Source organism: Martes martes, assembly GCF_963455335.1.
Source record: "Martes martes genome assembly, chromosome: 3".
Taxonomy (NCBI): domain Eukaryota; kingdom Metazoa; phylum Chordata; class Mammalia; order Carnivora; family Mustelidae; genus Martes; species Martes martes.
This window is the reverse complement of record NC_137890.1, coordinates 59,085,153-59,112,886: the sequence shown is the minus strand read 5'-3', so window position 1 is coordinate 59,112,886 and position 27,734 is coordinate 59,085,153. Positions and strand designations below refer to the sequence as shown.

Below are 27,734 nucleotides of genomic sequence, written 5' to 3'. Positions count from 1 at the left end.
CTTGTGAAAAATTAAAGACACAAGAGGTATATATAACAGAACTCTAAGAATCAGGTAACTCCTACTGTTACCCTCTATTCTCCTTTAATTGAGTATTCATTCTAGTAATCCTCTGCCTCAATCTTCTTTCCACTCTTCAGGAGGCTACAAGACCATAAACAAAAATCCACCAAATTGGTAGCCTTATAGAGACCCCCAGAGCTAGCCTTGAAGGAGGGTTGACAGGGCTCCGAGGAAGTGTCAGGTAAATTGCTACCTTATTCCCTTAAACAGCCAAGGGAAAATGAAATGAAAATGATTCGAAAACCTTGACAAATTTTGATAGATACCAAAGCTACACCGACTTTACACCTCACTAGAAGTCTGCTGATGGGATCCTAGGAAAAACTGGCCAAAGCTGGCTAAGGGTGAGAACTCTTACCAGAGTCAGCTCTCCTGGATCTCTGTTTACAGTAACCGATAAAGAGAGAGAGAGAGAAAAATGAAACTTGACCATTCTCTTACACCGTACACAAAGATAAACTCAAAATGGATAAAAGACCTCAACGTGAGACAGGAATCCATCAGAATCCTCGAGGAGAACATAGGGAGTAACCTCTTTGATATCAGCCACAGCAACTTCTTTCAAGATATGTCTCCAAAGGCGAAGGAAACAAAGGCAAAGATGAACTTCTGGGACTTCATCAAGATAAAAAGCTTCTGCACAGCAAAAGAAACAGTCATCAAAACAAAGAGGCAACCCACGGAATGGGAGAAGATATTTGCAAATGACAGTACAGATAAAAGGTTGATATCCAGGATCTATAAAGAACTCCTCAAACTCAACACACACAAAACAGATAATCATATTAAAAAATGGGCAGAGGATATGAACAGACACTTCTCCAAGGAAGACATACAAATGGCTACCAGACACATGAAAAAATGTTCATCATCACTAGCCATCAGGGAGATTCAAATCAAAACCACATTGAGATACCACCTTACACCAGTTAGAATGGCCAAAATTAGCAAGACAGGAAACAACGTGTGTTGGAGAGGATGTGGAGAAAGGGGAACCCTCTTACACTGTTGGTGGGAATGCAAACTGGTGCAGCCACTTTGGAGAACAGTGTGGAGATTCCTCAGGAAATTAAAAATAGATCTTCCCTATGACCCTGCAATTGCACTGCTGGGTATTTACCCCAAAGATACAGATGTAGTGAAAAGAAGGGCCATCTGTACCCCAATGTTTATAGCAGCAATGGCCACGGTCGCCAAACTGTGGAAAGAACCAAGATGCCCTTCAACGGATGAATGGATAAGGAAGATGTGGTCCATATACACTATGGAGTATTATGCCTCCATCAGAAAGGACGAATACCCAACTTTTGTAGCAACATGGACAGGACTGGAAGAGATTATGCTGAGTGAAATAAGTCAAACAGAGAAAGTCAAGTATCATATGGTTTCACTTATTGGTGGAGCATAACAAATAATATAGAGGACAAGGGGAGATGGAGAGGAGAAGGGAGTTGAGGGAAATTGGAAGGGGAGGTGAACCATGAGAGACTATGGACTCTGAAAAACAACCTGAGGGTTTTGAAGGGGCGGGGTGGAAGGGTGGGGGAACCAGGTGGTGGGTATTAGGGAGGGCACAGATTGCATGGAGCACTGGGTGTGGTGAAAAAACAATGAATACTGTTACGCTGAAAATAAATAAAAAATTTAAAAAAAAAAAAAAAAGAGAGAGAGAGAGAGAGAGAGGGAAAAAAAAAAATCTTTTGAGCCCTCTCTGTGGACGCCATTGAGTCCGGGGGGTTATTTAATACTGTCAGGAATATTTACTGTTTGTCTCAGCTGAAAATTGATACGATATTTAAAAGTAGTTTTTTTAAGTAGCTTGTCCTGTGGTCAGAAGTTGGCCAGATTAAAAGTTGATATTCAAAGCCTGATCAGAGTTTTTCTTAGGCATTCTCCCCTAAGCTAAAATAAAAAATTATGAACCCAGAGGAAAAGAAAAAACCTTCTCACGCTTTTATGGATTTACTAAAAAATTACAATGACAAAGAGCTCTAAATCTGTAATACAGATATCTTTTGATTTCCATCTTGAGTTGAAATACTTTCCCTGATATAAAAAAGCAAATTCAAGATAACGTGGCTGGATGGGGGACCAACCTATGATGCCATTTAAGTTACAACCCAATTCCTTGAGAAATTAAAAGCAACTGTTCTTATCTTACAGATCTTTGCAAAACCAGAAATGCAGCTCTAGAAACAACTCAAAATCCACCTATTCTTTTTACCAATCCCCAAACCTCCCATATTTATCTCAAAAGGCTTATAAGTAGTTTTGGAGGAAGTTAACATTCTTTCCCTGTGCCTTTGAGATGTACATGTTTTACCGGATCTTCCCCAGAAACTCTAATCTAAACCATCCCCAATTCCCAAGACTAAAGAAAAAAAGGGGAGGGGGTAGAGGTTTATTATAAATACAAACTGCTACAGAAGCTCCCTTGCCCAGAATTTAGTTCACAGCTTTCATAAAATTGCTTGTCATGGACAAATATAAATGTTAAATGTCTTCTCCACTGCTTTCTCTCCCAAAATGTGGGATCAAGAACATTTCTTTCCATTCCTCTTTCCCTCTCTGACCATCCTTTTTCCTAATTCTTAACAGCATGAAGATCCTTATGATTTTGTCCACATTTTGCCTTGCTTTGGCCTTGTCTCTCAGGTCATTGTTAATGCAACTTCCAAATGACTGTTGGACTTGCCCTGATGCTGGTGATTCTGCAGTTCTGCCTGTCACAAACTTCTCCCTGATTTCCAATGCCTGTTTCTCTGGAACAAACCCTGTCTCTTGTTAACAACCCCAAGCCCGGGAAAACGTGCATCCAAGCTCTGTACAAAGAAAGGGACACAAGGCAAGAGCAACCAGAGTAAAAACTGCCTGTACAGTCTAAGCCCCTTAAATTGTACTGGTTCCATGGCTGTCACCTTTCCAGTTCTGAGCCAAAGACTCAAAAAGGAATTACAGGAGGCATACACGATTAAAAATTAACTCCCTTCCCTGGTTAGAAGTGAGTATAAATGAGGCTATGATCAGGAAATTCTCCTTAACTCTTTAAAGTATTACAGAATCTGCTGTTTTAAAAAACAGCTGCCCAACAAAATCCTCAGGCCCTCTGACCAAAGCTGTTCTTGGTAATGGGATGGTCCTTGATTATTTTTTACTGAACAAGGAGCTGTCTGTACTGTGACCAACACCACTTGCTGCACATGGATTAATGCTGTGGGAAAGCTGAAACTCAGCTGTGAAACCACCGAACAAGCCACCTGGCTTAAGAAAGTGACTCCTTCAGCAGGCTCTTCCTTTAACTTATTTAATTTTGACTGGTTTGGGTGTTGGGGACTGCAGCTCCAAACACACTCTAGATATTGGGGACTACCCTGCTTGTAATAATCATAGTGGTCTCTCTGGTTTGTTGTATTCTCTCAAATACAGCTTTAAATGTGTGTTTGCAGCCACTAACCACCAAACAAATCATTTACCTAAGATTGGAACATCAGAAAAGGAACGAAGAGCAGACTGCCTTTAAAAATGTGAACCTGAAGTCATGGTCTGTGAATACCACAAAGATTCAGCCAAAAAAAAAACACACAAAAAAAACCCAGCGAAAACAAAACTAAAACTCATGTCCTGTGAATACCACCACAGAGGATCAACAAAAACTCTTTAAGAATTTCAGAGCAACAGCCAGGGATGGCACTAATGCCTTAAGTTTTGATCACATCTCTCAGGTGGAGGGGTCTCAGCAACCAATAGTAGGCCCCAAATGGAGTCACTCATGCTAAGCCCACACCATCAGACTGAGACTTAATGCCTCACCTAACTGAGGCTTTGGCCGCTCCCAGGAATATAACCTTAACCAGTCAGACTGAATTTCCTAGCCAGCTAGTGAGGAAATCCACCTGATAAACCCTTGCAGTCCCCCAAAGGAAGGTAACCCTGCCTGAAACTATCCACTTTTTGCTAGACACTCCTTTTTCCTGCCTGGTCTGCCTGTAGAAGCCTCCCCTTTTTGCAATGATGAAGAGCTCCTCTCTATTTACTAGAGGGGATGCTGCCTGATTCATGAATTATTGAATAAAGCAATTAGATCTTTAAGTTTACTCAGTTGCACTTTTTTTTAACATATCTAATGATTATATCACAGATTATACTTGATTTATTAATAAAATAAAAGTTCTATTTAGTTCTTGATCTGAACACAGTTTGAACAAAAGCACATTTCTCATTAGGTCCAAAAACTTGTCTGAAAGTTTAATGCTGGCTTTATATCAGAAATTTTCTAAATCTAGGCATTCTTAACTGAACAATAAACCATTTAATTATCCATTAATTTTTCTGACTTAAAAATAAATACACTTTAACCTAGGAAAGGGTGAGAACCAAGTTGATTTAACTTGTTTCTTATAGTATCCAGTCTATAGCTATTTAGTGTTAAGCTTCTATGTGGTAATAACCAAAAAATGTAGGAAACCCTGTGGTTTTATACATGGATAAGTGAAGCCCAAAGAGATTATGTGGCTTTCTGAAAGACCCACAGATGGTAAAAGGCAGAAATAAAGCAGAGGTCATCTTAAATTTTTTAAATATTTCAAATACTGACTAAATAAAGATAGTTCTCAACTTCTTTCTAAAAACTGACTCTCCCAATTTTTCACACTATGACAGTCTAGACTAATGTGGGTAGGTCCCACCTTCTACAAATACATAGATTATTTACCAAAAAAGTTTTTTTTTTTTTAAAGACTTTAATTTGTTTATTTATTTGACAGAGGGAGAGGGAACACAAGCAGGGGGAGTAGGAGAGGAGGAAGCAGGCTCCCCACTGAGCAAGGAGCCAGATGTGCACCTTGATCCCAGGACTCTGGGATCATGACCTGAGCCAAAGGCAGACACTTAAGGACTTAGCCACCCAGATGCCCCTACAAAAAACTTCAAAATGCATATTCAAGCTCAAAAGAAAGGAAGACACCTGCTCAGGTGTTACAAATGAAGAGAACTCAAAGCCAGAGCAGTAAGCCTGAGCTACCTGAGCAGTATCCCATCCATGTAGGTGATTGGGCTGACTCTGCTTCCAAGCCCTGGAGGCTGGGGACAGGCTGGCATTCTAAAGAGGTGTTACTTTAAACCTAAAGTGTCCTTACCTACACAGATATTAACTAAAAAAGTTGGTGTGACAATATTAATATCAGATAAAATGGACTAAGTTAAAAATCAGTTCTATGTAAGGCACAAAATAGTCTACACCATTTTCACAGGAAAGGGCTCTGAGGTAAGGAATGTAAATCCAATCTTTGGGTTTGGGACTGATTGTTACAGTACTTGGGGAACTTAGGCTGAGAATAGGGTACCCGTTATTCCCTAATCCCTTTCGAAGGGCCTTAGTCTACAGTCATCCCCGAGAGGACACATCTTGAAATTAAAGTACAGACCAGAGCTTTATTAACTAAAACAGTCAAGTTTCAGTTTCAGTTATGAGTATAAATGCTTGCAACTATGGAGAATGATATTTTATAAAATGCCTAAAAAGAAAGAATAGAGAAAAGTTTATAGAATTCCTTTTCTGAGTTAACCATTTCCTAAACTATAAAGACATTTAAAAGGAATACAAAAATCCGTCCTTTACAAAATATACTTCCAAAAATAAATCTAAAACATGAAAGATCTATATTGGCCTTTAAAACAAGCTTTAAATTTACCATGAATTTATAAGCCCTTTCCCCTTGCCATCCCAAAATTTCTTGAGTTTTATGTTTCCCAAATACAAAGTATATGTTAGTATCTACTTCTGAATAGTTCCAGTGAGTTTTTCTTTTAAAATTACAACTTTGGAAAAGAACAAATAAGGCCATATCAAGAGATCTCAGCATGCTAGAGTTCATTTTATTAAAATGAACCAATTGTAGGGCACCTGGCTGGCTTGTTTGGTGAAGCACGCAACTCTTGATCTTGGGGTTGTGGGTTCAAGCTCCACGCTGGGTGTAGATATTACTTTAAAAAAAAAAAAAGTTTAAAACATAAAATAATAAAATAAAATGAACCAATTGTGACAAATGGAAATGGCTGCAATTAAAGATTTTAGCTCTAGATTTTCTCAGTAGCTAAGCAAACAGAAATAAAGCCAGAAACCCTGGCCACAAAAGACTTTTAAAAAAACTATCCCTAGGGCGCCTGGGTGGCTCAGTCAGTTTAGCCTCTGCCTTTGGCTGAGGTCATGATCCCAGCGTTCCTGGGGTTGAGTCCTGCATTGGGGTCCCTGCTCAGGAGGTAGTCTGCTTCTCCCTCTCCTTCCACAGCTCCCCCTGCTTGTGTACTCTCTCTTTCTAAATAAATAAATAATATAAAAAAAAATTTCCTAAAAAAGACCCCAAAACCCAACACTATTCCTCATAAGCGGGAAGCATACTCATCAATTTATTATTAGAACAATCTTTTATCCCTCCTCCGCCCCTCAGCATAGGCACAGAGACAAAACAAACAACAACAAGAACGAACAAACTTTTAGGCTAAGTTTGTCACTTTTTTGTCTAGAGTCCTCTTCACCTCAGAAAATATCTTTTATCTTTCAATTTTAACTAAGGTCAACATGTCAAGTTTGAGATAAAGATTTTTAAATCCCAAACTTAAAACAAAACAAAGCAAATAAAAGCCTAAGTTGCATTCCATTTTGCACTTCCACTCACTGCAACTCCCAGAAGACTAAATCTTTTTAGTGAATCACCATTCTGGATCCTGAATGTTTCACTTCCCTAACATCTTGGCAAGTCCTGTGTTATCTTAGTCACAGGGTTTTACATTACAATTTAAGCAACAAACTAGTATACTAAGTGGTGAGTCACTATTTTTTTTGTCTTTGCTTTTCTTAAAATTAAAAACATCTAAATATTCGGAGACAAATTATTTCTATATTCTTTTTTTAAAAAATATTTTATTTATTTGACAGACAGACAGATCACAAGTAGGCAGAGAGGCAGGCAGAGAGAGGAGGAAGCAGGCTCTCCACAGAGCAGACAGCCCGACGCGGGGCTCGATCCCAGGACCCTGGGATCATGACCTGAGCCGAAGGCAGAGGCTTTAACCCACTGAGCCACCCAGGCGCCCCTATTTCTATATTCTTGTTGGGCATTTTAGAGACTCACTCTCAGAACTTATCAGGAGATCTCCAGGAATGCACATCAGAATCACGAAGGTAACTTTTCTCATAATATACTTGTTTTGTCTCCACTAGACACCCAATAAATCAGAATCTCTCTGGAAAACTCAGAAGATTAAAATAACAAGGAAATACTATGTAATATTAAAAAGAACAAAGTTCATCTTATCAGGTCTGGGTCTGAGTTTACCCTTCTAGTAAATTTGCCTGCTACTGTTTCACGGATACTGGCAGAACACATGAAGCTCCAGGGTCAGAGACAACCTGATCATTCACAGTGCAGCAAGCAGAATCAGCACCATGTGTGTGATGTTTCCCTTGCCTACAAGTCCCACGGGGGTCATGCAGATGGCCCAGACAGATTCCGAGACAGGAAGTGGGTGGTGTTATAGGAAAGGAACACTAAGCCTGGGGACTGCTGTTTTATCACAGAGAGTAAGCAAACCTCCTCTCTGTCCCAGAGGGAGACATCAGCTCAACCCTCAAGGTTGCTTGCTACAAACACAACTCCAAGAAATGGCCTAGATAAAGAGCAGTTAGGGCCTTGCATACTTTAAACCAGCAAGATGTGTTGGGAGTACAAGAGAACCGTGTAAGTGTTTCTCAACACATTTATGCAAACTAGTATGGAAATGTATCAAGAGCTGAATTTAAAAATTAAAAAAAAAAAAGTCATAGGAGCATATTATATAACAATTTGGGTTTGTTTTCCTTTTTACAGAAGAGACATGTATATTCTTGTAAATGCATTGAAACTTTTAGAAGGATATGAAAGGTATGTAAGAACATGCCTTGGAAGTAGAAATGGGAAACTTGAGTATAAGAAGGACTTTTATTCTACTTTATACCATTGTTTTTGCTTTGTTATTACAAACATGTTTTTTTCTAATTTTTAAAAAATTCACCTGTTTATTGTCAGTAGATATCCTGGCCATCTCTTCATTATCTCCTAAGGGTCCATGCTTTCCCTCTTCCTTTTCCTAATTCAAAGCAGATTAAGGGGGGAAAAATTAGTGCACAAAACATAGAATTAATTCAGTATTTCCTATTTGAAGGCTGGGTTTCTTGTTCTTAAATCATTTTTTTCTTCCTGATGAAAGTGCATTGACTTCACCCTTTTTTCAGTTCAAGTTCAAGTTCAGACTACCTAACCTAGTATATAAGGCCTTTACAATCAGTCCCCTCCATACTTTTCCAAAATACAGAAGTACTGAAACTTGTGGTCAGAAAATAAAATTCTGTAGTTAAAGATTTTGGAGTTGCGCAGTTTTAAGGAACAGTCTAGAATGTGGCCATAACTTAAAAGGGCTAAAGGGGAGTAAGGGTATATTAACTGCAGTTGGGAAGATATGGAAACTATGCAGCTAAGGCATTAGATATGGATTGTGGTAGGCAGAATAATGGTCCCCCAAACACTTGCCTGTCCCAGTCCCTGGAGACTATGGTTCTGTTTATGTTACTATGGCAAGACTGTAGATGGAATTAAGGCTGCTCATCATCTGACCTTGTGATGGGGAGGATTATCCAGGTGGACCCACTGTAATCACAAGGGTCCTTAAAAGTGAAAGAGAGGCACATCAGTACCAGTGTGATGCAGCATGAGACTCAGTCTGCCACTTCTGGCTTTACAGATGGAGGAAGAAGTTCATGGGCCAAGGCAAGTGGGTAGCTTCTAGAAACTGGAAAAGACAAGGAAATGGAAACTCCTCCGAGCCTCCAGGAGGAAAAGAGCCCTGCTGACACTTTGATTTCAGTCCAGTAAGACCCATTTTGGGGTTCTGATTTCCAGAACTGTAGGATAATAACTATATATAATATGTGTTTTAAGCCACCAACTTTGTGGTAATTTGTTTCAGAAGCAACAGGACACTAACACACGAAGTACAAAGTCTTTCTAAAAGTAAAACTTGAAGTAGAAAGTTTTGAGTCAGAGGCTAAACTCCTTCATTTATTAATTCAACAATATTTACTGAATCCTTGCTATGTGCCAGCCACAAACCTAGTTGCCGAGGATGCAGACCTTATAGACACAGGAAGGTGACTAGGAAGCAAGCAGAATATTGATGCAGAATGATACAGCAGGATTCTGTGAGCCTGAAGGTAGATGGGATATGTAATAAACTGGAGAAAGTTTGAAAGTGGGAATGGTAAACTTGGTGAATGTTGGAACTCAGTCTTCTGAAACAAATGTTGGATGCTAGAAAAAAAAAACAAACCTCTAAAAAGTTTACAAGAAAAGCCATGTCCTGGGAATCACATTTTATTCCAGCAGAACAGGAAGTGGAAAAGTGATGATCTTGGTAGTGGAATGGTGGGAGGGAGATGGTAGTAGTGGTGATGATGATTATTACATGAGTGATAATAATAAAGTACCTAACAGTGTTTCCCAAGCACCAGGCTCTAAACTATCTCATTTAATCCTCATAACTTTACAAAGTAGCCCCTATTGTTTCCATTTTAGAAATGAAGAAATTGTGGCTGAGAGTGATTAAATAACTCCATAGCTAGTCAATGGGAAAACCAGGACCTGAGCCCCAAGTCCATTGTCTTAACCATTATGCTACTTAACCATTATGCTACTACATCCCTGCTACTGTTCTGGAAAAGTATAATGAGTACACAATGGGAAGAACTGGGTGAGAGGGACAGTACCTGATATGTAAAAAATGAGGCGGAGCGCCTGGGTGGCTCAGTGGGTTAAGCCTCTGCCTTCGGCCCAGGTCATGATCTCAGAGTCCTAGGATCAAGCCCCGCATTGGGCTCTCTGCTCAGTAGGGAGCCTGCTTCCCCCTCAACCTCCCGTCTGCCTCTCTGCCTACTTATGATCTCTCTCTGTCAAATAAATAATAAAATCTTTAAAAAAAAATGAGGCAATGATACACTTATTCTAGTTCTCATACTAAAGTAACATTCAGGCAATTTAGGTATGTTTAACTTAACTAAAATGAAAAGCTATGAACCAATAGGAGAGATTATTATTTTGAAACAGTGGTCATTTTCAGTTGTGCTGACTTCTATTCTAAAACTTTCAGTTAACTGTGCTTTTCCCAAGAAGTCTCATAAGTAATTAGTTTCTTTCCCACTCACTTATCTAATTTTGGGCTGGATTCTTAAAAATAATTGGGTTTTATACTTAATGTAAACTGTGCTGAACAATCCTCAAAGAGCATCCATACAGTATAAATATTTTACAACACAGAAAATCTCAGACATCAGTCATATTTAGAAGTGGCTTTAGGGGTGCCTGGGTGGCTCAGTGGGTTAAAGCCTCTGCCTTCAGCTTGGGTCATGATCCCAGGATCCTGGGATCGAGCCCCGCATCGGTCTCTCTGCTCAGCATGGAGCCTGCTTCCTCCTTTCTCTGCCTGCCTCTCTGCCTACTTGTGGTCTCTGTCAAATAAATAAATAAAATCTTAAAAAAAAAAAAGAAGTGGTTTTAAGTTAAAATACATCGAGGCTGGTAAAAATGAATGACAATCTAAATGTCCAGTACTAAGGGAATATACATGGTACATCAATACAATGGACTGTTACGCCAATATTAAAACATAGTAATAAACACATATAGTCCATAGTTTGTGTCAGGCACTATCTAAGAGCTTGTAAACTCATTCACTTTTCATAAAAGCCCCCTGTAGTATGTACCAGTAACATTTCACTTCATGGATAAGGAAGTTGAGAGAGGGAAAGTAACTTACTCAAGATTACACAACTACTCAGAGGTGGAGTCCAGATTTCAACCCAGGCAGGCTAACTACAAAACCACTGCTCCTTTTAAACCATTAGACTAACTTCCTGCTCCAGGATGGATAACAGTATTATAGCATAATCATTTTCCTATGTTAAGTGAAAAAGGCTGGATCCAGAAGTAAATGATCTTTAAAAACTTCAAGAGAGAGAGAGAAAGAGAAGGAAAAGATTGAGAAACAGCACAATAATGTCAGTAGTCACTACATTATAAAATTATGAAAAAAATTTTTTTCTTTAGTCCATTTTATAAATAATAAGCATACATTACTTTGGTAAAATAAAAATATTTTAAGAAGATAAAAGATTGGCTAAGTGTCAAAGGCAGTATTTCCAATATAATTACACGTCAAATTGCATCTTAGGGTTTCTATGACTTACTTTTCATAGAAAAATCAGAATAAAGAATTTAAGTGAAACAAACTTATTATTTTAGCTTAAAGAACATTTTTCTTCTCTTAATAGGAAAAAGATCTTACTCAATCCTATGAACATAATGTGTGATGAATACTGAATTTATTTAATTTAATACACATCTCTGTTGAAAAAGAACTTAATTTCAGCAGAGGATTTATTCTTGAGATACATATTTTATATATACAGAAATATATATGTGCATACATATATATGAATTAAAATGAGATCAAATCTTCATATTAAAAAAAAGTCTTCAAAATTAGTACTCAATCTCTAATAAGCCCAGCTTTTTAAATGTGCTTTTAAAAAGTCTTAAATCTCAGGGCACCTGGGTGGCTCAGTCAGTTAAGCAAATGACTCTTGATTTCAGCTCAGGTCATGATCTCAAGTCAGATCAAGCCTTACATATATCCTGGAGCAGAGCTATGTGACAGGCTCTATGCTCAGTGGGGAGTCTGCTTGAGATTCTCTATCCCTCTCCCTCTGCCCCTCCCTCCCCCCACTGATCATGTGCATGTGCACTCTCTCTCAAATAAAGAAATAAAATCTTTAAAAAATAAAGTAAGAGTCTTAAATCTCTTAAGCATTTCCTTCTGTGTCTTCAAGACAATTTTATCTGCAAAGAAACAAAAACAAACCCAAAACCCAATGAGTTTGAAAATTTTCCCCTTTCATAAAATAATATTAAGCTACTAAGAGACAGAAATAAAAGACTTCAAAATCATGAAGGAAATGAAGACTTTCTCAAGGCTATTAACAATACATGAAGCCAGGGTGGGGGTTGAGGGAGTGAGTAATAGGAAGTAAAAATGCAAAACATTTTAAATAATGTTATACTACTTATTAAACACTTCGCTTAGTAATCGGAGAAGAAAACTACTCCAAGAGATATCATTTTATCAGGAAAAGTGAATTCCCTATATGCACACAGACATTACAGCCTTCACAAAAATCAACTCAAATTGATCATAGACCCAAATGTTAAACATGAAACTAAAAAACTCCACAAAAAATAACATAAGAGAAAACCGAGATAACACGGGGTATGGTGATGGCGTTTTAGATACACAAAGGAACGATCCATGAAAGAAATCAGTGATAAACTGGATTTGATAAAAATTGAAATCTTCTCCTCCGTGTAAGACACTGCCAAGAGAATGAGAAGACAAGCAACAGACTGGGAGAAAATATTTGCAAGAGACATATCTGATATAAGACTGTTATCCAAAATATACAGAGAACTCTCAAAACTTAACAATAAGAAAATAACCTGACTAAAATATGGGCCAAAGACCTTGACAGACACCTCACAAAAGAAGATATACAGATGACAAATAAGCATATGAAAAAATCTGCACATTACATATCAGGAGAGAATGCAAATTAAAACAAGATACCACTATGTGCCTATAAGAATGCCCCAAATCCAGAACGCTGACAAACCAAATACTGGAGAGGATGTGAAGCAACAGTAACTCTCATTCATCACTGGTGGGGATACAAAATGGTACAGCCACTCTGGAAGACAGTTTGGTAGTTTCTGACAAAACTAAATATACTCTTTATCATAAAATCCAGCAATCATACTCCTTGGTATTTACCCAAAGGAGCTGAAAACTCACATCCACACAAAAATCCGCATACAGATATTTATAGCAGCTTCATTCATAACTGCAATAACTTGGAAGCAACCAAGATATCCTTCAGCAGGTGAATGAATAAATTACTTGTGGCATATCCAGGCAATGGATCTTATTAAGCAACAAGAAGTAGTAAGAGATCAAGCCATGAAAGGACACAGAAGAACCTTAAATGCATATTGTTAAGTGAGAGAAACCAACCCTAAAAGGCTACATACTACTATATGATTCCAACTATATAATGTTCTGGGAAAAGGCAAAATTATGGAGACAGTTAAAAAAAAAAAATCAGTGGTTGCCAACGTTGGGAGGGGTGGGGAAAAGATAAGTAGGTGAATCACAGAGAATTTTTAGGGCAATGAAAATATTCTGTATGATACCATAATGATGGATACATGTTATTATACATTTGATGTACACAGGATATACAGCACCAAGACTAAACTGTAATGTAAACTATAGACCTTGGGTGATCATGATGTGTCAATGCAGGTTCATCAACTGTAGCAAACGTACCACTCTGGAGAGGATGTGGTTAATGGTGGAGGCTATTCATGTAGGGAGGAGAAGAGAGTATACAGGAAATCTGTGTACTTTCCTGGAAATTTAGCTCTGAATCTATAAGTGCTTTAAAAAGACAAAGTCCTAATCATTAAAAAGTTAATTCCTTAATTCCCTGTTAAAAAATTCATCAGTAGTCCTTCATCATAGGTAGTTCCTACTTATAAAATCTAAACACCCTTGCAAGGCATACAATATTTTTTATTTTCTGATTCCTGTATACCTTTCCAAGATTATCTTCAGTCTCTTCCCTTCACCCAACTTCACCCTCCCCCATGAGGACCACAAGTTCTCTCATTCTTTCAAGCTTTTCCATATGGAGTCCCTTGGCTTGGTAAATACCTACTCATTCTTCACGTCTCTGTGCAAATGGAGCCTCCCCTGTGCATCCTTCTCTCACTTCCCCACGCAGAGCCTGGCCTGCAGTCTTCAGTCTTGGTAGCATCTCTGCTTCCTGCATCTTGTTTAAATACCTAATTTTTGTCTCCATTAGAAAATAAGAACCAAATCTTTCTTTTTGTATCTCCAAAGCCAAGCACACAACCTTATCCACTGAAACGAAGACACCAAAAAGAAAAAAGAAAAAGAGAATGGTTGTGTTTAAGGATTTACAAAAAGTCATCTTGTGGAAAATGTGAGGCAATCTTACAGCACAATTATTGGCAAGTTGGAAACTTGCATAAGCATATGCAGGATACAAGCACAATTTTGTAAGAGAAAAACAAGCACAAATCCTGCACTTAAAAAAAAGACTGAAGGGAAGTACCAAAATGTTAAAAGTGATGTTGTTAGAATGGTGAGAAGCCATGGGTAATTTCCCCCCCTCTCCTTTTTTCAAAAAATGTCTTCAATGCTTAAACAACCTAATACTATTTTCTCTATATGGCCTTGGTCCCCTAAAATGCTCTAAACTTCCTAATCTATCAAACCAAATGGTAAGAACCTAGCACCATGCCACTCCAAGCATGGAGGAAAAAGATGAGAAGCACCTTGGTGCCCAAGGGTTGGAGAAAGTGAAGATGCAGGCTTTTATGATTATTCTTTCCATATATTCCTAACCTGTTTTGATCACCTCTTTTAGATCCAAAAAAGAGACTATTTACATGGAATAAGAAACCAATTAGCATTCACAGATTACCTACTACAAGAATAGATGCTAAAGGGGTATTAAAAAAAAACACAGTAAAATAAGATAAAATAAGACACAGTATAAAAATAAGGTAAAATAAAGCATGATCTCCATTTTCATGTAATTTATAGTTCTGTAGAAGGGGAAAACTACTCATATGAAACATCAATAGTACACAACTGGGTGATAAATTATGCAATCCAATTGTCCAAAACAACATATAAGTACCATTAACACGTGATAAACATGGCACAATCTGAGAGAGTAACAATTCTATTTTTAGATTAGAAAGATGAGCTATTACAGCTATGAGTTACAAATATCACACTAAACCACAGATATATTTTGCGAATTTTAAGGTTTTTGAGTTTGCTTTTAAGGGTGGCAGAAACTGGAAAAGCGTAATTTAAACCACTACTAAGTGGGAAAGACTAAGGAAACAAAATATACCTGAGATTTTTGTCTTTGGGCTTTCACTGCTGGGAAGAGCTCCATCCACAGACTGAGCAGAGTGAAAAGGTTGACTTTAGAAAGCCTTGGTATTTGACCTACAAAAGAGAGGGCAGACACTTTAAAAATTTTACTAATGATGAAAACAGGAACTCACCCTCAATGCCATTTGGGTGCTGCAGCCTTAACTTGGCTGCTTTCGTAGGAAGCAGAGAAAAACGATAAGAGGACAAGAGAATCAAAGGGCAGGAGTCTGGCTACAACCTCAGTTTCAGCGACCTCCTCCGGCACTTTTCAAAGTCCGGCCCTTTCTCCACCTTTCTCCAGCCCTCACATGGCAAGGAAAACAAAATGGTACAACTGATACATGTAACTATGGGGAAAAATCCAAACTAAGTTATGAAAAGTCCTTGCGTCTGAGGTCATCGTGGAGCAAGCTTTAAATTGTGGTGTTGCAAGAAGGACAGTGCGGTGACCTTCGCGGGTAAGGCAGCTGAAACACAGGGAAGCGTCGTGTGTGGTTAATTCGGAATCAAGTCAAAAGCACGGTATTTTCAGGCTCAATACCCAAGATCCCAGCTCTAGGTCCTGGGAGGAAAAGTAAAGGGCGGGGGCTGGGGGAAAAGGGGAATGAGCGCGACTTCAAAAGCAGGTCCTGCCAGGCCAGGGGTTCCTGGTGACCCAGCTGAGAACGCGCCTAGGGCGGGAATGCGATGTCCCAGGGCAGAAGCGCGGGGGAAGAAGGGCAGGCAGGGAAAGCGGAGTTACACGGAGGCAGAGGCTCAGGGCAGAGCCGAAAGGCTGGGGTGGCAGCGGCAGGGTCCGAGGCACTCACCAGTCATGCTGCCAGTCTGGGTGCTGACTGACCGCCCGGCCCCCGCGCTCTCCAGATTTTGCATCTGCCCTGCTTCTTTCATCCCAAGCCTAGCGGCCTCTGCTGCCCAGAACACCTCTGGCTATCTGGCATGATCTTGGCCCTAGCGGCTCCACCTCCCGCCTCCTCCCAGCAACTGTACGGCAACCGCCAACTCGGCGCAGCCAGTGACGTAAGAGCCCGACCGCCACTTCCGGGCGCCTTGTGTGTCGTATCAGCGAGGCGTGGAGGCGGTGGCGCAGGGGTGCCCCTCTAGCGGCGGCTGCGTGGGTAAAAAGCCCTGTGCGCTAAATTCTTCGAGGCCTGACTTCAGCTGTCGATGTTTTTGGCCTGGAAGTCCCAGGTTGTGCGGACTCTGATAGAGTGATGAGGCCTTCGCAGACTTGAGACTTTTGGTGAGAAGAGTGAAGGGGAATTGAAATGGAAATGATGCCCCATCTGTCACAGCCGCGATCTTAGAGAAGGGGAAGGCGGGGTCGGGGAGGTGGGAGCTGGGCGGTCCAGGTGGTTGTTGCCATCAGATATTGGCCAGTCCTTAGGAACTCAGTGCCAGGGACTACCATAGGGACGTTCTGCTGCTCATCAAACGTACCACCTCAAGAAGTCCAACTGTAGGGGCACCTGGGTGGCGCAGTCGGACGCTCGGTTTTAGCCCAGGTCATTATCTCGTGGTCGGGGATCGAGCCCCTTGTCGGACTCTGCACTCAGCGTGGTCTGTTTCAGATTTTTTCTCTCTCAAATAAATGAAGTCTAAAAAAAAAAAAAAAAAAGGTCCAACCGTGATTATGAGAAAGGTGGAGGTAGGAAGTAGCAAGTGGCACCTGGAAAATATGGGGAGTGCCATATTGACACTGTAGGGTTGTGCCCAGTGCATTTTATTTGATTATTTTGTAAGTGTCCCAGGCATGACTCAAAATGAAACTCCTCGCTAGTGACTCAGCCCAGTTTCCCTCACCAACCCAATACACAACTTGAAATACTGACAAATATCAAGACATAAAAACAGCTTTTCGAAAGCAAAAGCTGAAAGTTATAAAAATGCATCATTTTGTAAAGGACTGAGGTAGTACTCTTTGGTGATAATGGGTATGGCTTATAGTTCCTTAATTATATTCCAGTGGGATATTTGAGGAATGTGACAATATGATTCTAAGTTTACATAGAAGATTAAAGGGCCAAGAATAGCTAAGATATTCTTGAAGAAAATAAGATCTTTTTTGGGGGGAGGGAGGTAAATAAACAAGTGATAGGCAATACAAAGCCCCCAAACAGGTTCATATGTGTATAGAAATTTGATATGACACAGGTGACCTTGTATATCAATGAGGATATAGTGCTGGTGTTAACTGACTATCCAAATGGAAAATAAAATTGGGTCCCTTCCTCACTAAATGCACAAAAATGAATTCTACATGCATGCGAATGTAAATGTCAAAGGAAAAACTTAGGACATTTACAGGAAATACTAAAAAATATTTTTATAACCTTGAGTAGGAAAGACATTTGTAAAGATACTAAGATATAAAACCCACCTATTAAAGAGAATTATTGGTATGTTTGGTACTTTAAAATGAAAAACTGTGCATTGAAAGACATAATAAAGTAAGTGAAAAGGCAAGCGGCAAACGAAAGAAGAAATTTATCATACACACTCCCAAGTGAGAATGAATATCCAGAATATATAAAGAATGCCTACAAATGAATGAGAAATAAGAAATAAAGAGAAAAATGGTTAACAGGTATTTCATAGAGAAATTTTAAAAAGATATTTGTATTTCTATCTTATATATATGTATATATGTGATTATTTAGTATGTACAATATATTAATTATCTTTAATCTCTGTGAGTAAAATCTACCCCTAGAAAAACCATTAGCTTTGTTGCTCATTTCCTTCTTTTTAGATTGCTGTTTTCATTCCATTTTCAGTCCTTTAGTATTTCAGAGTTGTTTAAATATTCTATTTCCTTTATTTTCTTGCTAGTTCAACCATATTTTATCTGGCATTTTGGGGTGCTTTGTAACAAATTTGTTTGGGCTATCTTGTCTACAGTATTACTGGAAATAATAGTTCTGCTGCAAAGAAGAATAAGAACTAAAAAGGAGTATAAGACAAATGCAACCTAGGTGCTTAGACATGGACAAGCTCAGTTCAAGTGAGCACAACAAAGGCTAGCTTAATCAATAAAATGGTTTTAAAAATCAATAAATAATCGATGGAAAGAACATGGACTTTGCAGTCAGATAGAGAAACTGACATCTCTGACCACCCAAGCTGTTGACTAGTTAGCTATGAGTTAGCTGAGACTCCATTAGCTGTGGGTAACAAATACACACCAAATCTCAGTGGCTTGCCACAGCAAAGGTTTCCTTCTGGCTCAAATTCCACACTACTGCACTCTTTCTGTGCATTGGCTCTGGGATCCAGGCTAACGGAGCAGCCTTTGGATATTCTTTTCTCCTGGCAGGAGAAAAAGAGATGGCAGAACTACATGACCCTTAGAGCAAGTCTCATGTCATGAGATGGGATGCATAATCCTGTTTCAGGGACATGCTGGAAAGGCAGGTTCAGCAAATATCTCAACAGCAATGCGATATTAGTAAATTGACTTTACTAATCATGGATCCTTTGCCTGCTACTTCATGTCTTGTCAGAGCAAAGAACTTCACACCCTCCTTTCCAGAATCTGCAGTTTTTAACATTTTACCACATTCGTACCAGTTTTTGTTATTCTTTCTGTTACATTTACATGCCTCCCCACCCCATTCTTTTTCTAAGTCATTTAAGAGCAGGTTACAGGGGCACCTGGGTGGCTCAGTGGGTTAAGCCTCTGCCTTTGGCTCAGGTCATAATTTCAGGGTCCTGGGATTGAGCCCTGCATCGGGCGCTCTGCTCAGCGGGGAGCCTGCTTCCCACCCCCTCTCTCTGCCTGCCTCTCTGCCCACGTGTGCTCTCTCTATCAAATAAATAAAATCTTAAAAAAAAAGAGCAGGTTACAGAGATTATGCCCAATTCCCCCCCACCCCCCAAAAAAACTCCAGTGTATATTCCTCCAGAACAAGGACACTCTAACACAGGCTAATCCAACAGTCCAAAACAAGAAATCAGCGTTGATTGGTCACTACAGGGCAATCCACAGACGCCATGCAAAGTTTGAAGTGTTTCAACATGCGTCATTTCCATTCTGGTTCAGTATCCCATCCCAATTCACTTTTTGACCCTTGCTATTTTCCTCTAGCCTGGAACATTTCCTTGGTCCTTCCCCCTGTCTCACAATATTAACAGTTTTAAAGGCTCTAGGCTTTTCATTCTGTTAAGATTCCTCTCCACCAGGATCATTCTGATGTTTCCTCACAACCAGACTCAGGCCACGCATTCTTAATAGGAATGCCACAGAAGTGATAGTCTGCTCTTTTTTTCCCATGGATCACATCAGGGGGCAACTCAGTGTTCACATATCCCAGCCATGGTGACACCAGCCTTGTTCACCTGGCAAGTTAGCACGGGTCAAATTTCTAAAGTCACTAACAAAGTCATTATCTTTTCCTCTGTAATTGGTCAGTATTTTGTGGAGAGAAATCCCCCAAGTTACGCCAATGTCCTATACCCATTAAACCTCCACATACCAACTTCAGCATCTGTTGGTGATTCCCACATGAATTAACCACCATTGTGATGGCTGTCCAGTTGTGGTTTCTTATTTCCATCATTTCTCCTACATATAGTTGTCATTCTAAAATAAGGAGGAGTTTTTCCCTCTTCCTCATTCATTCATTCATTCATTCATTCATATCTGTATGGACTTGTTTTCTCTATTTTATTCAATGAGCCGTAATCTGTTATCATTTATTTTAGTGCTCAAATTGTCCCATATTTGATGAAATCCTCAAGTTGACTCTTTTATCCTTTTGACACATCCCTATAAGTCTTTGAGCACTTCCTTACATTCTAGTGCAACAAGATCCTCCAGAATTCATTTTCTGCATTCCCTGAACCAGACATAGAGCTGACCATTTCCCCAAGGAGCCCTGGTTCTTCTTAGTGTTTAAAAATGAAGATCTAGGCAGTAAGTATGCTATGTCATTATGACTAGACATACTCCAGTATCTTTTTCAGTAGCTATATGTCTCTCTAAGAGTTCAACACCTTCAATTCCAAAGTCCAGCATATCAGTTATTTCTAGCCTCTCCCTTTGTTGTATTTGTAAATCTCAAACAGCAAGAAACCTGGCTCCCATTATTCTCAAGACAGTTTTTTCTCTTTACCTTTCCTTCTACCCTGCCTCCAATTCCTCTAATCTTATTTCTCTGGTTGCCTCCTTGGCTGCCTACCCCTGTTGCTGCTGCCTCCATAGCCCCTTTGGCCTCCAAAGCAAGGGAAGGGAGGAAGGGGGAGGCTTTAAGATGGCTTTTTGGCTGAATTATTCAGAGAGAGAGAAAAGAAGACAAGAAGGGAAGGAGGGAGGGAGGGAACTACAGTGGTAATACATTTATCACAAATTTTCCTGGAGACTAGGAGTGACTGGGTGGCTCAGTTGGTTAAGTGTCTGCCTTCAGCTCAGGTTATGATCTCAGAGTCCCGGGATGGATTCCCACATTGGGCTCCCTGCTCAGTGGGAAGCCTGCTTTCCCCTCTCCCACTCCCCCTACATGTGCGCTGTCCCCCTCCCCCGCCCCACCCCGGTCTCTCTCTCTCTCTCTGACAAATAAAGAAAATTTAAAAAAATTTTTTTCTTGAAGACTAAATGATCTATAGTAGCACAGTGCTTGGCAAAGAATAGGTGCTCAATATCATTAGTTATTGTCCTTCCCTTCTTTGTCTTTCATTTGCTTATTCTCTCTAGAAAACTGAAACTTCTTTTATCCTAGGTCCTATGTTGGGAATGTTAGTCCTAGCAGTGTGTTTATTTGGACAGAATCTTCTCACAGCAAACAAGCTGGGGTTCCATGGAGCTGATTTCAAGACATGGTATCTACTGGATTTATTGATACTGTTGGTGTTGGCAGAGACCACATACCCGACTTGTAGAGGGAAGTGTACCTCACACTCAGTCTTGCTCTCTGACATGGAAGGCACATCATGACCAGTGACTGTCTTCCGCAGGCCTGGAGATAAGGTGGCCACAGGACTGCTACGGACTGATGGTGGCCAGTGCACCCTTGTGGACAGGATGGGCCCTAATTTGGTCATTTCAAGCGAAGATGTGACCATTAACACCACCCTGAATCCAGAAATTAAGGTTTCCTAAACAATTCTCAGAAGGCAGTTCCTGGCAACACTTAAACCCCAAGGAAGCAAAGAGAAGCCAGAAACAAAATCCAGATGCCCTTCAGAACATTCGCTTTGTTACGGAGGGCAGTGCTGCGAAAGAGAAATGACTTCTCAGGCTTACCATATATTGTCCCAAATGGTGTCCTCAAGAAAGTAAACTTGGTGCCACAAAGATGAATGTGCTACAAAGTAAGAATGCAGGAACCCTGGGGAATGTCTGTGCTCCTGTGATGTGGGAAAGACTGGCAAGCCCATTGCCTGTTCTGTCTGTAGGCACTCTGCCACAAGGTCGCCCAGCAAAGGCTGGGCAGGTGGGCCTGGCCATCTCGGGCCATATCCATGCCGTTCTTGGGTCCCCAGTTGTGTGGTGCTCTCTGGACTGGTTTGAGTATTTCTCAATCAACATCCCTGACGAGGTTCTATAATCAGACATGTTAGGAATCAACAGAAGACACTAGGGGGGCAAAATGGGAGGGAATGGAGAGGGAGCTGATGGAGTATCGGCTATGCATCAGACACCTTATGTAACAGTAATGGTAACAGCAACAATAGTATCTTACTATTTACTATATTCTGTTCTAGGTACTTTGCACATATTATTTACACCTTCCAGCAGCCTTGTGAAGTGGGTATCATTATTATTATCACTACTTAGAGGAACAAGACATGGAGTTACTTGCCCAAACAGTATAGCTTGAAAGATGTGGGAGCAGGAGATAAGTGTACACTACTTCATTTAATACTCCCGGTTCTATGATACAGACTTTTGTCCTCTCCATTTTACAGGCAAGGAAACTAAGGCCCTCGGGCCACCAACATCAGTGTCACTGAGGAGCTTGTTAGAAATGCAGAATCATGAGTCCCACTTCAGACCTGTGGAACCAGAAGCCGGACAAAACTGCTGGCCAGGACCAGAGGGCTCCAGGGGGGTCTCAGACTTGGAGATGCGTAAATGTCACCCAGAGACTATGATGTTAAAACCCCTATTCCAAGGGCCAGCCGCTAGAGATTCTGAGTTGCTGGTGTTTAGCAGTAGTATTTTGGCCCTCTGTAGAATTGCTTCTGCCAAGTACTTTTTGGTATCACCTTATCTACCAACATCAGCTGATGTTAAAACGCAAAATTTACATACAGGTTAAGACATAAGTACAAGTATCAAAGTTTTATTTGGCTTGGGATTGACATACTTTTTTAAAAGCTCAGAGAGTAAATATTTCAGGCTTTGGGAACCATTCCATCTCCATCATACGTCATGAGAGCAGCCACAGGCAATATGATTGACTGACTGATACGACTCAACTAATTCACCCCTTCATTTGGCTTAGAGTAGAGAAACTCCAGTGGTATTGAGACCTAGTTTGGCATGTATTTGAAGAATGATTTAAATACTTGGAGAGGAAGGTATTCTTAAATAAAATAGCTAATACTGTAGGGGAGGAAAAACAATTTTCCTCCCCCTTTCTAGGTTCTTGGCTGAGAACACTCTCACCCCAGTAATAAAAGACAGATTAACAAAAAAGCAATTTTTAATTACGTATATAAGGGAGCCCCACAAAGATATGAGACTTAAAGCCCGCCAGGCAATTGAGACTTACATACCATCCTGAGCTAAGGAAAAGGATAGAGGTCTGGGGCTTCAAAGGGGAGGAAGACAATTCACAGGAAATGAGAGGACCGAATGCTTGGGAAGCAATTGTTTGCCGTGCCATGCAGGTAGGTCTCTCAGATGAAAAAGCTTTCTCTGGTAATGGGTCCTTTTTCTAATTTTTTTAGGTAGTTAAGAACCCAACTTTTGTATCGACATGAACAGGACTGGAAGAGATTATGCTGAGTGAAATAAGTCAAGCAGAGAGAGTCAATTATCATGTGGTTTCGCTTATTTGTGGAGCATAAGGAATAACACGGAAGACATGGGGAGATGGAGAGGAGAAGTGCTTTGGGGGAAATTGGAGGGGGAGATGAACCATGAGAGACTGTGGACTCTGAGCAACAATCTGAGGGTTTTGGAGGGGAGTGGGGTGGGAGGTTGGGTGAGCCTGGTGGTGGGTATTAAGGAGGACATGTATTGCATGGAGCACTGGTGTGGTGCATAAACGATGAATTCTGGAACACTAAAAATAAATAAAAATTTTTTTAAAAAAGGAGGTAAAAAGCTTTCCTGAGACTGTGGGCCTTGATTATCTTCAGCTCAAAATAATCCACATACCAAAGCAGGACATTCTGAGGTGGCTTGTTCTGAACCCCCTCAATACAATATTCCTGGTTAACTTTCTTCAGGCTGAATTGTAACATCTTTTCTACTGGGCTATAAAATCCTAATCCTTTATCAGTTTCCACAAGATAACTTCTCACCTGCAGGTCTGTAAATTGTCACTTCTACCAAATATGTGCTATTAATTAAAAAAAAAAAAGACCTGTGACAAGTAATCCCCTTTTTATCATTTTCCAGCTGTGGAGTAGTTTTTCTCATTGGCATTAGAAGAAAAAGCCCCATAAAGTTGAGTACTGTTTGCTGTAAAGATTTTTGTTAAAGACCTAGTTTTCTAGCTTACAGGATATCATCCTGGAGTACCCACAGGATGAATTCTCCTGTCTGCTGTGAATCATGTAACCTTCCTAACCAGACACCGGGAATGAGTTTTGTGTCCTCACTTTCTCCCTGGTATAATCTTATTTTATCTACGCTCATTTGTATTTATTTCTTACTTTCCCCATTAACTTAATTTTTATCTTATTCTGGGCATTTTTGTAAATTGTTTTATGTTCTTTTTGGAATACAAATTTATTTAAATAAAGAGTATGTTCAGATTGGAGGATTCTTTAGTTTAATGTGTCTGGAGAAGGAAGGGGAAATGAAGCTGATATTTGCATACTCAGAAACAATACATATGATGTCCTTGACAACAACCTAAATGGAATATACTCACATTTATATCATCCATCCTATGACAAAAGTTGTCTGTTCTTAGTTGGCATGTATATCACACATACCTCAACTAAAGGGATCTAAATAATGTAGACAGTTACTCTGCAGTATTTTTTTGTTTTTCAAACAAAATTCACATTTTATTAGATTGAAATAAACTGTGAAAAATGTCTGTATTATTCCTAGATAAATCACAAAACTTATTTTTGCAATAAGACCTGTTTTCCTGGTTATGCATATAAATCAAGATGACATGATAGATGTTGGTCATGAAAAAAAAAAAAGAAAATAAGGAAAACCAGATAAATCAATTATCAGTGTCTGTGGCCTTGGGTTCTGTTGTGCCTGGAAATTAGTGCTTACCGTACATCTGCTAAAAAGCTGATGGCCCAGTTAGGGTGTGGGCTCGAGAAAGGGACACACGCAGCGGCAACACATGGGGGGCTGCAATGGCCCGTTCTTCCATTTGCAGTAAAAGTAACTTACTTATTTACATCCCGTTGATGAAGACAAAAATCTACACCAAAATCCTCTTTAGGTGAGGGCACGGTTTCTTACACTATATAAACCACCATTACAGATTTTTAACAATATATTTAAAACACACGGTGCTTGCATTGAATCAGACACTTCATTGCAATTTATAAATTATTTTCCTCCCCTCTTACCCTCTACGTCCTCAACATTTTTTTCTTCCAAGAACTGATGACTCAAAACCTGGTCATTAGATCAACGGTAGTAAATCTCATGCCCCAAATGACTCCAGTCCCCCCATAATCCCTCCTGTAGGAGTCACGTAGAAAGGAAACTCTGTGTTTTTGATACTGTCTTCCTGGAGAACACAAGACCTGTGTGAGTTCCGACCATGGCCACTTACAGGTGAGTGCTCAGTGACTAACAGGTTAGTGGGAGGCCTGTAGGCAAATTTGCCTTCAACGACTGAGTGACCTGGATGTATCTTAAAGCTTTACCTACTAATAATGGACAAAAGGCATCCCAAAACATTCTCTTAGATATTTTCAGTGATTTCTGAATTAGGTTTAGGAAGCTCTGACACATTTATACATGTGTCTATCATGAACTCCAGGTCATGTTCTCTACTGCGTTAGAGCCACAAGGCCGCAAGACTTGACCTCTATTCAGTCGGTGTTTGGCTATGTCTTGTGATGTTTACATCCATGCTACTCAGTCTTCATCCTGGAAGAATCCACAGGACCTTAAGCAGAACAGAAACACTGGGGAAAAATACATAAGAGGTAGATCTAGAACATTGTAAATTGTGGACAGAAGCTCTTCATCTTCCCCTGTTTGCACTTGAACCTCTGACAGTGAAGCTCCACAGAGAGTAAGTCACTTTCCATGTGTTGGCATGGTGTTTCTCTGACATGTTGAGGTGGAGAGCCCGTCTTCATGTGAAGGCTTTGAGATGCTGACCTGGGAACTCTCTTGAAGTTCCAGAATAATGTCTTCCACCATGAGAACACCGAGGGTTTAGAATAAACTCAAGGGTTAGTTAAGATTCTAGGTTAACTTAGCAAGTCCTGTAGAGATTCCCAGAAAGCTTCCCTTGAATTTCTTGTTTCGTGGCCAAATTTGTGGCACCCTCAAACCAAATATCATAATAAAATTCACTATTTTCCATCAGTTCACTGGTGAATGTCCCACCGTAGTCAGGCTATTGGCTGCTGTGAAGATGTCAGATATTTGCTGCTGAGGTTTACTCCCTGAAAGGGCTCTTGTTAAAGTAGGACATTTTAAAAATGACAAATGAGGGGTGCCTGGGTGGCTCAGTGGGTTAAGCCTCTGCCTTCAGCTCAGGTCACAGTCTCAGGGTCCTGGGATCGAGCCCCACATCGGGCTCTCTGCTCAGCAGGGAGCCTGCTTCCTCCTCTCTCTCTGCCTACTGTCTGCCTACTTGTAAATCCTTTCTCTCTGTCAAATAAATAAATAAAATATTTGAAAAATAAATGGGAAGCCTGGGTGGCTTAGCTGATTAAGCTGCTGCCTTTGGCTCAGGTCATGATCCCAAGGTGCTGGGATAGAGTCCCACATAGGGTTCCTTGCTCAAAGCAGAGCCTGCTTCTCTCTCTCTGCCTCTGCCTGCCACTCTCTCTGCTTGTGCTCTCTCTCTTTCTCTCTGACAAATAAATAAATAAAATCTTTTTAAAAAAATTATAAATGAGGGTGCCTGGGTGGCTCAGTGGGTTAAAGCCTCTGCCTTCTGCTCAGGTCATGATCCCAAGGTGCTGGGATCGAGTCCCACATCGGGATCTCTGCTCAGCGGGGAGCCTGATTCTCCGTCTCTCTCTGTCTGCCTCTCTGCCTACTTGTGATCTCTGTCTGTCAAATAAATAAATAAAATCTTTAAAAAAAATAAAAAATGACAAATGAAACCAATGCAATAGAAATGTGTTAATTTCCCAGAGAGCCAACTGCTTGACCTGCTGTACAGCTGCTCCATCCAGCATGTGTGTCATTCTTCATACTGTCTCTACATGAAACAAATGCTTGCAAGAGCTCTACTTAGATTTCAAAAGCATCTTATCTGTCTGCCTGTTGAGGAAGGCCCATTTCCTCCTGTTACTCTACCTTTCTTCCCTTCTCTGAAAAAAGGCAGACATTACCTTGTCAAATCCAAAAAGCAGTTGCAGTGACTATTGGAGAAAAAAAAGGACAATCTTCCCCAGGTGTTCTCAATGCAACAAACAATAAGCCCTGACTTTCCAAGAAAAGCCCAGTGTGTTGATTACCTTGGGAATATTCTCTAATAAACTCTGCACAGGGCTTTGATTTTGGAAGGAACCTCACTGTATCTGACCGCATCACTTCTGCGTAAGCAGCCCCTGCCCTGTGTGTGCATGGAGGACACCACACAATTTGGACAGAGAGAAAGACTGATTACAACAAGTGAAAGTCAGATACGAACTGAGGACAATAATGCTAGTTTACACTGACCAAGGATTACCCCATGCCTGACAGTGTGAACCAAGTACGTTGTATTATTATATATTACATATATGTTGTAATAAGTACATAATGTATTAATATTATTGTAATTATTACTATTGTAATACTGCAATGCACTAAGTTTTTACGAAATCAGTCTCTCTTCTTGCCCAAAATGTATAGTATCCTCCATACACACATAGGAACTTTGATCAAGTCCCAGGACACATCAGGCAGTGGGTAGGCGCTTTGCATACATTAAAATCCTGCTTCATTATCCTCCATGGTCTCAGATGTCATACATAGTTACAATTTTTCAAGAGAATCCCCTTCATTGTGAATTAATTGGTCACTTGACTATTTTGTTTCATTCATTCCTTTTTGCAGAAAAGAAGAATCAATAAAACCTTACAAAATTATCTATGTCCATATAAACACACAGGAGCAGGTTATATATAAATCAGCTTACTTGGTTCAACACATTTTTATTACATACCATGTTCCAGGCAGTTTGGAATCAGATGCTTATTTCTTCAGTATTGCGATTTAAAAAACATCAGTCTTG

The 27,734-nt window shown here is 40.1% G+C and overlaps 1 protein-coding gene across 2 annotated transcripts in view; it reads right to left on the bottom strand.

The window, feature by feature from the left end:
- The window catches only part of CDADC1 (cytidine and dCMP deaminase domain containing 1), a 46,213-nt gene extending 30,008 nt beyond the window's left edge, over positions 1–16,205 (bottom strand). The window contains exons 1-3 of one of the 2 annotated variants that reach the window (XM_080798106.1): positions 15,987–16,177; positions 15,152–15,249; positions 8,113–8,187 (exon numbers count right to left, since the gene is read on the bottom strand). In XM_080798106.1, coding sequence (XP_080654232.1) covers positions 8,113–8,187; positions 15,152–15,249; positions 15,987–16,068 — 255 coding nt within the window. In that variant the 5' untranslated portion in view covers positions 16,069–16,177. Of the gene's footprint in view, positions 1–8,112; positions 8,188–15,151; positions 15,250–15,986 lie in introns of both variants that reach the window. The other variant, XM_080798107.1, reaches the window with a different exon arrangement.
- Between the last annotated feature and the right edge of the window lie 11,529 nt (positions 16,206–27,734).